Source organism: Manis javanica, chromosome 17 (assembly GCF_040802235.1).
Source record: "Manis javanica isolate MJ-LG chromosome 17, MJ_LKY, whole genome shotgun sequence".
Taxonomy (NCBI): Eukaryota; Metazoa; Chordata; class Mammalia; order Pholidota; family Manidae; genus Manis; species Manis javanica.
The window spans coordinates 18,770,319-18,783,372 of record NC_133172.1 but is presented as its reverse complement, the minus strand read 5'-3'; the positions used below and the strand labels follow the sequence as shown (position 1 = coordinate 18,783,372).

The following is a 13,054-nucleotide window of genomic DNA, read 5'->3' as shown; positions in this document are numbered from 1 at the left end:
GGCTGAATAATATTCCATTGTGTGGATACACAAAATTTAACCATTTATACCTGATGAGTATTTGGGCTGTTTCCATCTTTTAATTATCATGAATAATGCTGTTATGAACATTCACATACAAGTTTTTGTTGGACAAAGGCTTTCATTTCTCTTGAGTTTATGCCTAGGAGTGGAATTGCTGGGTCATAGGGTAACTATGTTTAATGGTTTAATGCCAGACTGTTTTCCAAAATGGCTGAGCCATGGGAATAAATTTCGATACACATTGCATGCAAGTTCCAATTTTCCACATCCTTGTTAGTGATTCTTTATAAATTATAACTCTCCTAGTGGGCATAAAATATCTTATTGTGGTTTTCATGTGCATTTCTCCTATGGTAATGATGTTGATATCTTCCGATGTGCTTATTGTCCATTTGTGTATTTTCTCAGAAGAAATGTCTGTTTAGATCCTTTGCCCCTTTTTAAAATTGAGTTATTATCTTTGTATTACAGAGTTGTAAGAGCTCCTTACATATTGTGGATGCAAGCCCCTTATGAGATACATGATTTGGAAATTCTCTCCTGTTTCATGTCTTATCTTTTCATTTTATTTATGGTATTTGCGGTACAAGAGTTTTTATTTTTTGTCACTTGTGCTTTTGGTGTTGTATCTGCAGTTTTGCCTGACTAAAAGTCACAATTGCTTCTTTTAAGTCAGTTAAGAAAAGAGAAGAAATATGCAATTATGCTGACTTTTACTCCTTTCTCTTCAAAGAGTTTTATAATTTTAGCTCTTACATTTAGGTCTTTGATCGATTTTAAGTTAACTTTTATATATTATGTGAGGTCGGAGTCTAAATTCATTCCTTAGCATGTGGATATCAGTTGTTCCAGCACTGTTTGTTAAAGAGATTATTCTTCCCCCCATTGAGCTGGTCTGGCACCTTTGTGGAAAATCAACTGACCATAGTGATTTTAGATTTTTCTTAGTTTTTAATACAGTTACAACTATACGTTCCCTCAGAACATTGCTTTAGCCACATTCCCTAAGTTTTAGTATGTTATATTCTTCTTTCCATTTATCTCAAAGTATTCCCTAATTTCTCTTTTGATTTCTTCTTAAATACACAGATTATTGAGGAGTGTGTTGTTTTATTTCCACATATTTGTGAATTTTCCAAATTGTCTCCTTTTATTGATTTATAATGTAATTGTATTGTAGTCAGAGAACATGCTTTGTATTAAGTTGTTCCTTTTAAATGTATTGAGACATGTTTTATGGCTAGAATATGTTCTGTCCTGAAGAATATCCCATATGCGCTTAAGAATATATTCTACTGATGTTGGGTGGAATGCACCAAAAATGTTTCTGTCTTGTTTTATTCTGTGTGGTTGTCCTATCCATTACTGCAAGTACCGAAATCTCCAACTATTGTTTTGAATTGTTTATTTCATACTCAATTGTGTCAGTTTCTGCTTCATGTATTTTTGGACTATGTTTTTAGGTGCATATATGCTTATAATTGTCATATCTTCCTGATGGTGTGATTGTTTTTTCCATGAAGTGACTACAATGTTCTTTATCATCACTGCAATAATTTTATCATTATCTCTAGTTTTTTTTAAAGCCTAATTAGCCTAACATTAGTACCATTCTGCCTCTTTTATGGTTGTTTACTTGGTATATATTTTCTGTACTTGTATTTTCAACCTGCTTGTGTTTTTTTTTAAATAAACCATGTCTTCTATAGATTATATTAGTTGGATCATACATTTTTTTATCTAATCTGACGAACTCTGCATTTTAATTGGTTTATTCAATCCAGTGTCACTTAATGTTACATTGTTATAGGGAGGTTCACATTTGCCATTATGCTTTTGATTGTATGTACCTTGCCTTTTTCTCCTTCTGTTCCTCTCTTCTGGCTTTCTTTTGTATTAAGTGTTTTCTACTGTAACCTTTTATTTCCTTTAGTTTTTCATTTTTTTTCTTAGTCATTCATTAGTGGTTGCTCTAGGACTTAAAACTACATCTTAACGTTATCAGAATCTGTTCAGATGTATAATAACTTACAGTGAAATATAGAAACATTACTCCTATACAGCTCTATTTCTCCTGACCCTTTTTCTCTTATTATGTATATAAATACTTTATATATATATTTCATTTTCTGTATGTGTGTGTATATATACATATAAATCCAGCAATACATTGTTTAGGTCTTACATTATACTATTTTGTATTATGTAACAAAAACTGAGAGAATAAAGGAAAGCAAGCATCATTTATACAATTTCTTATGTAACATTTTTAGTTACCGTTTCTCATCTCTTCATTTATTTATTTCTGTGGATTGGAGTTACGGTATGGAGTGTTATTTCTCTACTCCAATGCATCTCCCCTCTGTTGTGCTGTTGTTGTCATATATATGTTTATAAATTACAGGCCTATAACACTAATGTTTCATGCACTTACTTTAACAGTCAAGAAAAGAAAAAATATGCAATGATACTGCCTTTTATAATTACCTACATAAGTAGATTTACCAGTGTTTTGTATTTGTTTGGATTCAGGTTACTATCTAATGTATTTTTTTTCTTTCAGTCTGAAACTTCCTGTAGTATTTATTTTCATTGTGGAGGTGTAATTCACATGTCATACAATTCATCCCTTTAAAGTACACAATACATCGGTGGTTGGTACATTCTCAGAGCTGTGCAACTGTTGCTACCATCAATTTCCAGATATTTTCATCATGTCCCAAAGAAGCCCTGTACTCAGCAGTCACTCTTGTCCTTCCCCTCCCGACCCGGTCCCCAGCCGTAGGTAACCACGAATCTACGTTCTGTCCTGTAGGCTCGGCTCTTGTGGACATTTCATATAAGTGGAAATCATACGATGTGTGCTTCTTTGTATCTTCTTTCAGTTAGCATAAAAACTTAGGGTTTCATCCATGTTGTGTATATCAGAACTTCATTTCTTTTCATGGCTGAATAATTCTCTCCCTTTAATGTTCCTTGTAAGACATGTCTGCTAGCAACAAGTTTCCTCAGTTTTTATTTACCTAAGGATGTCTTTCTTCACCTTCATTTTTGAAAGGTAATTTGCTGGAGGTAAGATTCTTGGTTGAGTTTTTACTTCCAGCAATGAGATCATGTTGTCCCACTGCCTTCCAACTGCTATCATGTCCGATGAAAAGTCAGCTGTTAATCTTACTATAGTGTGCATGTATATCACGTTATTTTTCTCTTTTTGCTTTCAAGATCTTTATCTTTGGCTTTCAGTATTTTGCCTATGATATACCCAGATGGAGAGCTCTTTGTGTTTATGCTACTTGGAGATTATAGGGTTTCTTGGATGTGTGTATTGTTGTTTAATCACATTTTGGCTATTTTCTGCCATTAAATACTTTAAATATTTTTCTGTTCCTTTCTCTACTCCTCATATTTCCATTACACGTGTTGCTGCACTTATTGATGCCCCACATTTCTCTGAGGCTCTTTGTTGTCCTTCATTCATTTATTTTTCTCTGTGTTCTTCAAAATCCATAATCTCCATGGATCTAGCTTTAAGTTGGCTGCTGGTTACTTCTGCCAGCTCAAACCTACATTTTGGTTATTGTTCTTAACTCCAAGATTTCCATTGGTTCTTTAATAAAAACACAATTTCTACCTCTTAATAGTATTCTCTCTTTGATGAGCTTTTTTCATTGTACCTTCCTTTAGTTCTTTAGGCATGAGAGCTGGGAGGAGATGGACTCCCTGTGTCTCTGGCTACACCTCCCAACCTTGCAAGCTGAGAAACCCTACTTTCAGCTGCTCTACAAAGGCAGACAGAAGGGGCCCCTGCGTCACTTCCAGTCAGTGTTCTTGAAGCTTTCTGTTGCATGTTTTCTAGATCAAGTGGATGACTCTTCTGGCATCTGTGCAATCGAGGATGACAACAAGCCCAGCATTAGACCGTGAGTTGGAACAGACTTAGAACCTGGGGGTTCTTCCAAATTGGGGATATTTTTACCCTCCTTGTGTTCCCCCAGAGCTCCTTCCTCACAGGGGGGTTAGCTTCTCTGTGGGAGAGAAGTGGTAGATTTCTCTGGGTGTATGTGGGAAGGTCCTCCAATATTCCTTCTATCTGGGCAGCCCATATTTGGGCACACTGCAACAAGTGCCCAGGCCCCTGAGGTTCTAGGTAAAATTGGTGATGGCACGTGTGAGACTTGAGTATCCATGGAATGTGACTAGAGGGATGTGGCCATGGATGTAGAAGCATGCCAGGCATTAGCATACACCTCCCCTGTCCTGGACCCCAAGAGTCTGAGGCCATAAGCCTGGTGATAAAGAAAATTGGAGGAAGGGGGGTGTAGCTGGACGGTATCTAGAACACTTGTCCATGTCTCTCAGGGGTTACAAATACTCCCCAGATGCATCTGGGAGATGATAGAGGTTTCGACAGAGCAGGGTTGTTGCCTGAGAGCAGGGCATGTCACACATCTCCGTCTTATTTCCCATCTTCGTCACATGTGTATGTCTCGTGTGTGGCCTCATTTCAGACACATCAGGATAGGACGCGAGTTTCAGGCCGAGATCCCGGAGCTCCAGGAGCGCCCCCCAGCCGAGACCGGTGAACAAGGAGCTTCTCTGGTCTGGAAGCCATCGGACGATGTGATGGGCAATCCAGAAACGCAGGATAGAGGTGGCTGAAACATGGGGCCAAATTCCCAAGGGTACCCCTCCTTCCCTCATCTCTAAGGTGTTCCTCCTTCCAGTTCTCACCTGGACCAAGAAGCAGTATCCCTGGGTGGGGTAGCAGGCTGTGGGACCAGGACGTCTCCTCCCACCCCCCATTCTCCTCATGCAGTAACCAGCCAGGCCATCCTGAGCAGGTGCCAGGAGCAGTGTTTCTGCCCTTCCTCCCTGTCCTTCCCTTTGCCTGCTTTTCAGGGAGCTGTGAGGGAGACAGGGACAAGGAGCCCCTCTCTGTGCTTTTGGGGACGTCTCCTCTCGGCATTCACTGACTCCCTGTGTCTCCCTCTCTCACACTCTTCTGGGGACGTTTGCTGTGCACAGTGACTGAGCTCTGCAAGATGGCCACCAGCGCAATGCCAGGAGGGGGCACCAACCTGGAACTCGCTCTGCACTGCCTGCACGAGGCCCAGGGCGATGTCCCGGTGAGCTGGAGGCAGGGGCGGGCTTGGCGGGTCCCTGGGAAGCCCCTGCTCTCCTGAGGCTGGGGATCTGGTGCATGTAATGTGCCCTCTGTGGGCTTTGTGGCTCATGAAAACTAAAGAAAGACCAACCATCCTTCTCCCCAGTGGCTGTGGGGTTGATGTTGTTGTCAGTTGTAGGGCAAATGTGCAGATGGGGCCCAGTTAGTCAGTTATTTACCTGGGGCAGCAGCAGAGCACCAGGTTCCTCCGAGATCCCAGGGGCAGGGGGAGAGGAGCCGAGTAGACTGACAGGTCCTGCACTGATCTGGTTTATCGATGGAGCTTTACCTTTTTGATTAAAATCCCAAGTACGAAAACTCCTGATGCAACAACAATATCTGCTTCCTCCAAGGACCCACTTCACAATCCTGAAGTTTAGAAAGTAAAAATTCCAACTCTGAGTAGCGGAAAGGGGGGTCATGTCACCCAAGGTAGGGCCCCAGGAGTCAGTATTGGCAACTGTACTTTTCTTCAAGTTGCAAGGCAGTGGCTGCCACATAGTGGGTGCTCAGCAGAGTAACCAGCACATGTGTGTTTCCCTCATGAGTGTTGTGGCCCTGGGGCAGGGCTGGCTTTGGGGCCCCCCTTGGTCTAATGCTCTGCTTCCACCATTTTTGAAATTAACAAATTTTCAAAAAGCCTGCAATTTCATTTTGCACTGGGCCCTGCAGGTCCCGTGGCCAGTCCCAATCGGGTTGACACTGTTGAGTGAGACAAAATCCTTCTCCATGGGGCTTGCATTTTAATTTTAGGACAGTCAAAGGGAAATCTGTTTTTAAAAGTTGTTAGTGATTAGTTCTATGAAGAAAATAAACTGGCACAGCCAGGGCTCCTACAAATGCCAGTCCTTCACGAAGGAAGGAGCTGGCACAAGAGTAAATCTGCACACTGCTTCATTCGTCAAGAAAACCCTACTATTAGAAAAACCCCAGCTGCACTCAGTATGAGTAGTGACAGAGCCGGTACGTCCACATGCAGTTTGCAGGCTGTGGCCAGTCCACGGCCCCACTACGCGCTGAGTAGCCCTGGAGTGAGGGAGGCTTTAGGGAGGCCTGTGTTTCTCAATGTAAGGATGAAGGCAGGCCTCCACCTCACCTTCCCTCCCTCAGAAAGTAGCCCGCTTTCCTTCCTGCTCCAGGTGGCCCTAGACACCCTGATACACGGAGGACCCCAGAAGCTGCCAACTCACCCGCTGGCCGACTACCACTACACAGGTACTGGAGCAAGGCTGCGGGAGTGGCTGTGCCCGGCTACTTCCCGGGAGCCAGTCGGTCTCGGCGGCAGGCTCTGTTTGTGCCCCTGGGTGTGCTCTTGGGGCCCTCCTTCTCCTGCCTTTCCAGAAGGGCCTTTCCTCTCCGGGGGATCTCAGTGGGTGCCTGTCTCTCCTGGCTGGGTCCTCCCTTCCCCCTTCCAGTACAGTGGTTCCCTCAGGGGCTGTGCCCAGCCAGGAAGGGGATCCCTTGGCCAGGGAGAGGTGAAGGCGGGCTCAGATTCAGTGGCTGAGCACCCCAACCTGGGATTCAGGCAACTGGGGGTCCCTGCCTCCCGTTGGCAAGTCTGTTAACCAATGGAAGCCTTGTTACTGCATCTGTAACGTGGGGATAGTATTGGTCCCAACCTGCTAAGGTTTTTCTAAGGATTGTATGAGACAAAACAGAATTCTTGGCACATACTTGGTACTCGGTAACGACAGATTTAAAAAGGGCAGGCTGCATTTCCCCCATGGCTGTGGCCGCAGAACTGTCCTTTTCCCTCCTGTTTCTCTGATAGGTTCAGACGTCTGGACCTCCCAGGAGAAGGTTCTGTTTAATAAGGCATTCCAGGCTCACAAAAAGAACTTCCACTTGATACACAAGATGGTAAGGTGTACGTGGGTGGGCTGGTGTAGACAAGCCCTCGACTCACACCGCTGAGCTGAGCTAGAGCTGGAGGGCCTATCGGGGTGACACGCTTTTCACACTGTAAACAGTTGGTAATTTAAAAAAGCCACTGATGTGAACAATGCCAGACAGTACAGAAATGCCATCATGTGCTCAAAGGCCTCCACACCCATCCACATCATCCTGCTTCTGAATGATGACCTCTGACTTTGGCTGGGCACCTCAGGCATTTCCCCGTACAGATCTTACGTGCATATACACATGTATTTGGGAAAGGATGCAATCATACTACACTTAATGTCTGCTGATGTTTTTTGTTCTTTTAACTTGATATACACAAAACTGCACGTAACAAAAAATGTACTATTTCATGTTTTGACATATTTATACCTGCAAAACCATCACCATAGTCAAGATAAGAAACACATTCATCACCCCCAAAAGTTTCCTCCTGTCCCCTTGGTAAATCCCTTTTTCCTACCACCCCTGTCCCTCCCTAATCACCTCCTTATCTTCTTTCTGTCACTCCAAATTAGTTTGCATTTTCCAGAGTTTTCTATCTGTCCTGAAGCATGTGCACTGCTTGTCTGCCTTGTGTGACTTCTTACACTCAGCACCATTGTTTTGAGGTTCATCCATGTTATTGTGTGGACCCTTTTTCTTGCTGAGGAGTATTCCATTGTGTGGATGTAACACAGTTCATTTAATCATTCACCTATTGATGGACATCTGTGGGGTTTCCAAGTTATCTGCAATTATAAATAAAGCTTCTGTGAATATTCACATTCAAATCTCTACATGAACAAGTACTGTAGGTTGGGGGGGAGGGCAGCAAATACTGAGGAAAGAAATGAGTGGCTCACATGGTAGGTGTACATTTAACTTTTCAAGAAAGTGCCAAACTTAAGCAAAGGGGCTGTACCATTTCACATTCCCACCAGCAGGTACAAGAGTTCCAGTTGCTCCACAACATCTCCAGCACTTGATATGGTCGGTTTTTTTAATCGTAGCCATTCTAATGAGTATGCAGTGGTATCTCACCGCGTTTCCCCCTGACTAATGTTGCTGAACAACTTTTCATGTGCTTGTTTGCTATCTGTGAGCCTTCTTTGGTGTCTGTTTGCTTCTTTGCCTTTGTTTTCACTGGGATGTTTGTGTTTTTATTGAGTTGTAGGAGTTCATTATTTGTTCTGGGCACAAGTCTTTTATCCAGATATATGCTTTGCAAGTATTTTCTCCCAATCTGTAGCTTTTTAGTCTTTTAACAGTGTCTTTTGAAGAAAGTTTTAAATTTTAATGAAATTCTATTGATTGTTTTTTCTTTCATGGACCGTGATTTTGGTGTTGTATCTAAGAAATCTTTGCCTAACTCAAAGTCACAGAGTTTTTCCTCTATGGCTTCTAGAAGCTTTATAGCTTTAGGCTTTACATTTAGATGCATGGTCCTTTCGGGGTTAGTTTTTGTATGTAGGGCATGGTATGGATTGCAGTTCCATCTTTTCCTGTGGATATTTAGTTGTTCCAGTGCCTTTTGTTGAAGAGGCCATATTTTCTCCACTCAGCTGCCTTTGTACAGTGTCAGATAGCAGTTGGCTGTATATGTATGGGTTCTTTTTATATGTATTGTTGGATTCTATTTGTTAAAACTGTCTCTGGAATTCCCCCCCCCCGTGTCCATGGTGGGCACTGGCCTGTAGCTGTCTCTCCTGTGGTGCGTTTGTCTGCCTTTGGGATGGGGGTAGTGCTGACCTTGTAGAATGAGTTCAGAAGTGTTCCCTCCACTTCAATTTTTTGTGGGAAGAGTTTGTTTAGAATTGGATTACTTCTTCCTTCCTTAAATATTTGGGCCTGCAGCTTTCTTTGTGGGGAGGTTTTGAAGTGCAAATTCAACTTATTTAACAGATATATGGCTACTCAGGTTATCAATGTCCTTTTGAGTGAACCTTGGTAGTTTTTATCTTTCAAGGACTTTTGTACATTTCTTCTAAGTTGTCTGATGTATTAGCATAAAGTTGTTTATTATATTCTTATATTCTCCTTTTTGAATTTATAGACTATAGTGATAGCCCCTCTCTCATTCCTGGTATCAGTAATATATCTTTTTATTCTGATCTAACTAAAGGCTTATAAATTTTACTGATTTTCTCAAAAAACCAGTTTTGGCTTCCTGGTTTTCCTCTATTTGGTTTATTTATTCTGCTATTTCTTCTGTTTGCTTTGTGTTTAAATTGCTCTTCTTTTACTAGTTTCTGAAAATGGAAGCTGAGCTCATTGATTTCAGACCATTCTTCTTCCCAAACATGGGTTTGTAGTGCTGTAAGTTTCCCTCAAAGTACTTCTTTGATAAGTTTTCTTATTTTGGGTTTTCATTTTTACTCAATTCAAAATACCTTTTCATCTCCCTTTTGATTTCTTTTTTGAAGTATGAATATTTAGAAGTATGTTAGTCTCCAAATGTTTGAGGATTTTGCATAGTTCTTCAGTTAACTGATTTTTCACTTAATGCCATTGTGACCAGAGAAATACTTTGCATGACTTAATCCTTTTAAATTTATTGACCCTTTTTTATAGTCCAGAACATGGTTTACCTCTTGGTAAATGTTCTTCGTACACTTGAAGGTGGTGTACCTGCTGTGGGTGAGTGGAGCTCTATAAATGAGAATTCATTGTGGCTCAGAGTGTGGTTTAGGTCTTCCACCCCTTTACTGTCTAATTGTTTCAGCAATTGTTGAGAATGGGATATTAAAATGTTTTCCTATAATTGTGGGTCTATTTTTCCCCAAAGTTCTATAATTTTTTGCTTCATACATTTTGAAGCCCTGATATAGACATATGAACTTTTAGGATTCTTATGTCTTCTTGATTAATTGACCCTTATATCATTATGAAATTATTCACTTTATCTCTGGAAGTACTATTTGCTCTGAAATCTACTTTTTTCTGATATTAGTATATCCAACCTCTCCAGCTTTCTTCAAAATGGGTGCTAGCATGCTATATCATTTTTCTTCATCTTACTTTTAAACTTTTTAGCCTTTACAGCTAAAGTGTGTTCTTATAAATAACATGTGTTCGGTGTTGCTTTTTTATTTCCTATTAAATATTCAGCCTTTTAAATCAGGGTGTTTAGAACATTCACATTCAATGTTGTTATTGAATGGTTAGGTTTAAGTCCATCATCTTGCTATTTGTTTTCTGTTTGTCCCATCTGTTGTTTATTTCCCCTTTCCACTTTTTCTGCCTTCTTTTGGCCGAAAAAATTAATGTAGTAAATTGTAGGATTCTGTTTTATCTCCTTTGTCAGCTTATTGGCTATAACTGTATTTTATTATTTTGGTGGTTGCTTTAGGGTTAATAGTCTGCATCACTAACTCACCCCAGTCTCCCTTCCAGTGACTTGATAACATTTCATGTGCAGAATGACAACCTTCCAGTAGTGAACTTACATTTCTCCTCCTGGCCTTTATACAATTGTTGTTATGCATTTCACTTTACATATGTTGTAAACCCCACTATACATTGTTGATATTTTTGCTTAAATGGTCAATTATTTATAGAGCGCTTTAAATAATAAGATGTCTTATATAGTCACCCATGTACTTACATTTTCATTGCTCCACATTCCTTTATGTAGATGCATATTTCCATCTAGTATCATTTTCCAGAAGGAAATAAATGTAAGTCATTTAGCATTTCTTAAAGTGCAGATTTGCCAATAATGAATTTTTCCAGCTTTTGTATAGCTAAAAAAGAACCTTTATTTGGCCCTCATTTCTGAAAGATATCTTTGTTAAGTGTGGAATTCTAGCTTGACAGGTCTTTTTTCTGTAATTTAAAGAGGTAATTTACTTTCTTCTGGCTTTTATTATTTTTCATAAGAAATCTCCAGATTTCTGTGTCTTTGGTCCTCTGCATATAACATGTCTTTTTTTTTCTGGCTGGCTATTTGTCAGAATTTCTCTTTATCACTGGCTTTGAGCAATTTTATTATGATGGGCTTTGGTGTGCTTTCTTCATTTTTCTTTCTTGTGCTTGCAGTTTGTTGAGCTTGTATCTGTGGGTTTATAGTTTTCCTTACATTTGGGGAAATTCAGTATTGTTCAAACACTTCTTGCATCCCCCCTTCTGCTTTGAGGGCTCCACTTAGTGGGCGCTGGGCTTCCTGCAGTTGTCTGGGAGTCACTGATGCTCTTTTCATTTCGGCTGATTCTTTTTTCTCTGTGTGTTTCATATTGGATGATTTTTATTGCTCTATTTCTAAGTTCAGTAATCCTTTCTCTGCAGTATCTAATCTGCAGTGTAGTTTTCATCTCAGATATTGTAATTTTAATCTCTAGGAGTTCTTTTTGGGTCTCATTAGTGTCCCATGTCTCTATTTAACTGTTTCAACATATAATGTACAATTATAATGACTTTTAGTGCCCTTTCCTGCTAATTCTAACATCTGTGTCCATTCTGGATTGATTTTGATGGATTGATTTTTTTCCCATTATATGTCATATTTTCCTGCTTTCTATGCCTGGTAATTTTTCAGTGGATTCCCGGCATTGTGAATGATAGCTTGTTGAGGGCTGGATATTTTTGTATTCTTAGTAAGTATTCTTGAACTTTGTTCTGGTACATGGTTGCTTGAAAACAGCTTGTTCCTTTTGGGCACTGGTTTTGGATTTGTTTAAATTGGACCATTTTTGTCTAAGGCTAATTATTCCTCATTACGGAGGCAAAAGCCTCCGAATTTCTCTATCAATGTCCCATGAACTATGAGTTTTTTCCCACCCCAGCGGGTGGAAACCAGGTGCTATTCCTGGCCCTGTGTGAGGTGCCTTTTCATCTAATTCTTTCAGGTGGTTCTTTACCCAGTTTTGGGCCACCTCATATGCCCATGCTGGTCAGCACGTGGCTGAATGCTGGAGGGGAGCGCCCCCCAGATCTCTGGAAGTTTCCTCTGAGCAGCTTTTCCCTGTCCTGCCTTGTCCTGTGAACTCTCACCGCCTTGTTCTCCCAGAACCCTCCCTCCCATCTCAGCTCAGGAAGCCCACCTGGCTCTGCCTGGACCCCTCTCCCCAGGCCACGGCCTGGAAACTCTCCCAGGGTGTAGTGTGTTGGGACAGTGGGGGCTTATTTTCTGTCTCTCAGAAAGACTTGTTCTTGGCCTGCCTAGCATCTTACCAAACATTATTTCAGACATTTTGACTGTTTCTTCTCATTGTTTTGAACGGGAAGGTCAGTGTAGCTCCTGTTGCTCCATCTTGTTTGGAAGCAGAAGTCCAACTTCTTTTTTTTTCTTCTAACCGAGTGATATTTCTTAGGCAGAGAATTTACTACTTTGGCTCCTAGTCTTTGAAGATATACAGAGCTGAAAAAATTTCACATGGAGAAAGTATTTTCTGAAGTGAGCCCCACATCTTAACTGGCCAATTTAATTTTCTTGAGAAATCGTCTTCCTAGAGCAATTAAACTTTCCTGTTCCGTTTTGATTTTACAGAAGTTATTATTAATGGTGTCCATTCTTAGTGGAGGGAGAGCACATGGTGAGATCTGAATGCCCTAGGATAAGACTGTGCCCTCAAAATCCTCTAGTCTCGTGGGCCCCTTATCTCTGTGCTGCAGGGCGCTGCCTGGCTGTTGCAAAGGCTTTGTGGAATCTGCTGATGAGGGCATCCTGCTGCAGGGAGTCCCAGTTGGTAAAGGTATAGCCATTAGGCCTGATGTCACAGTGAGCGCCTGTGTAGTGAGCCCTCGTGTACACCTTACCGTAGGGAAGTCCTCCCAGGATTGACTTGGGGCTCAGAGAGCATGCAGAGCTTGGACGGTCCTGGCTATGGCGGCTTCACCCTGAGCCCCTCATCACCAGCAGGACTCTGTGCTTCTGTGCTCCTTGTAGCCCAGGGGCGTGCCAAGCCCAAGGGGAGAGACATTCCAGGAGAGCTTTCAGAAAGTTCCCAGCCCCACGGCGAGGGGGCGTGTGAGGCAGTGCCCAAAGCC

General features: G+C 41.4%; 1 protein-coding gene across 1 annotated transcript in view; it reads left to right on the top strand.

Annotated features, from left to right (window-relative positions):
• LOC140846978 (zinc finger protein 541-like) overlaps positions 1-13,054 on the top strand; it is a 38,273-nt gene that overhangs the window by 23,884 nt on the left and 1,335 nt on the right. Inside the window, 5 exon segments of the mRNA XM_073225595.1 lie at positions 3,881-3,944; positions 4,533-4,675; positions 5,050-5,150; positions 6,328-6,403; positions 6,960-7,048. Coding sequence (XP_073081696.1) covers positions 3,881-3,944; positions 4,533-4,675; positions 5,050-5,150; positions 6,328-6,403; positions 6,960-7,048 — 473 coding nt within the window.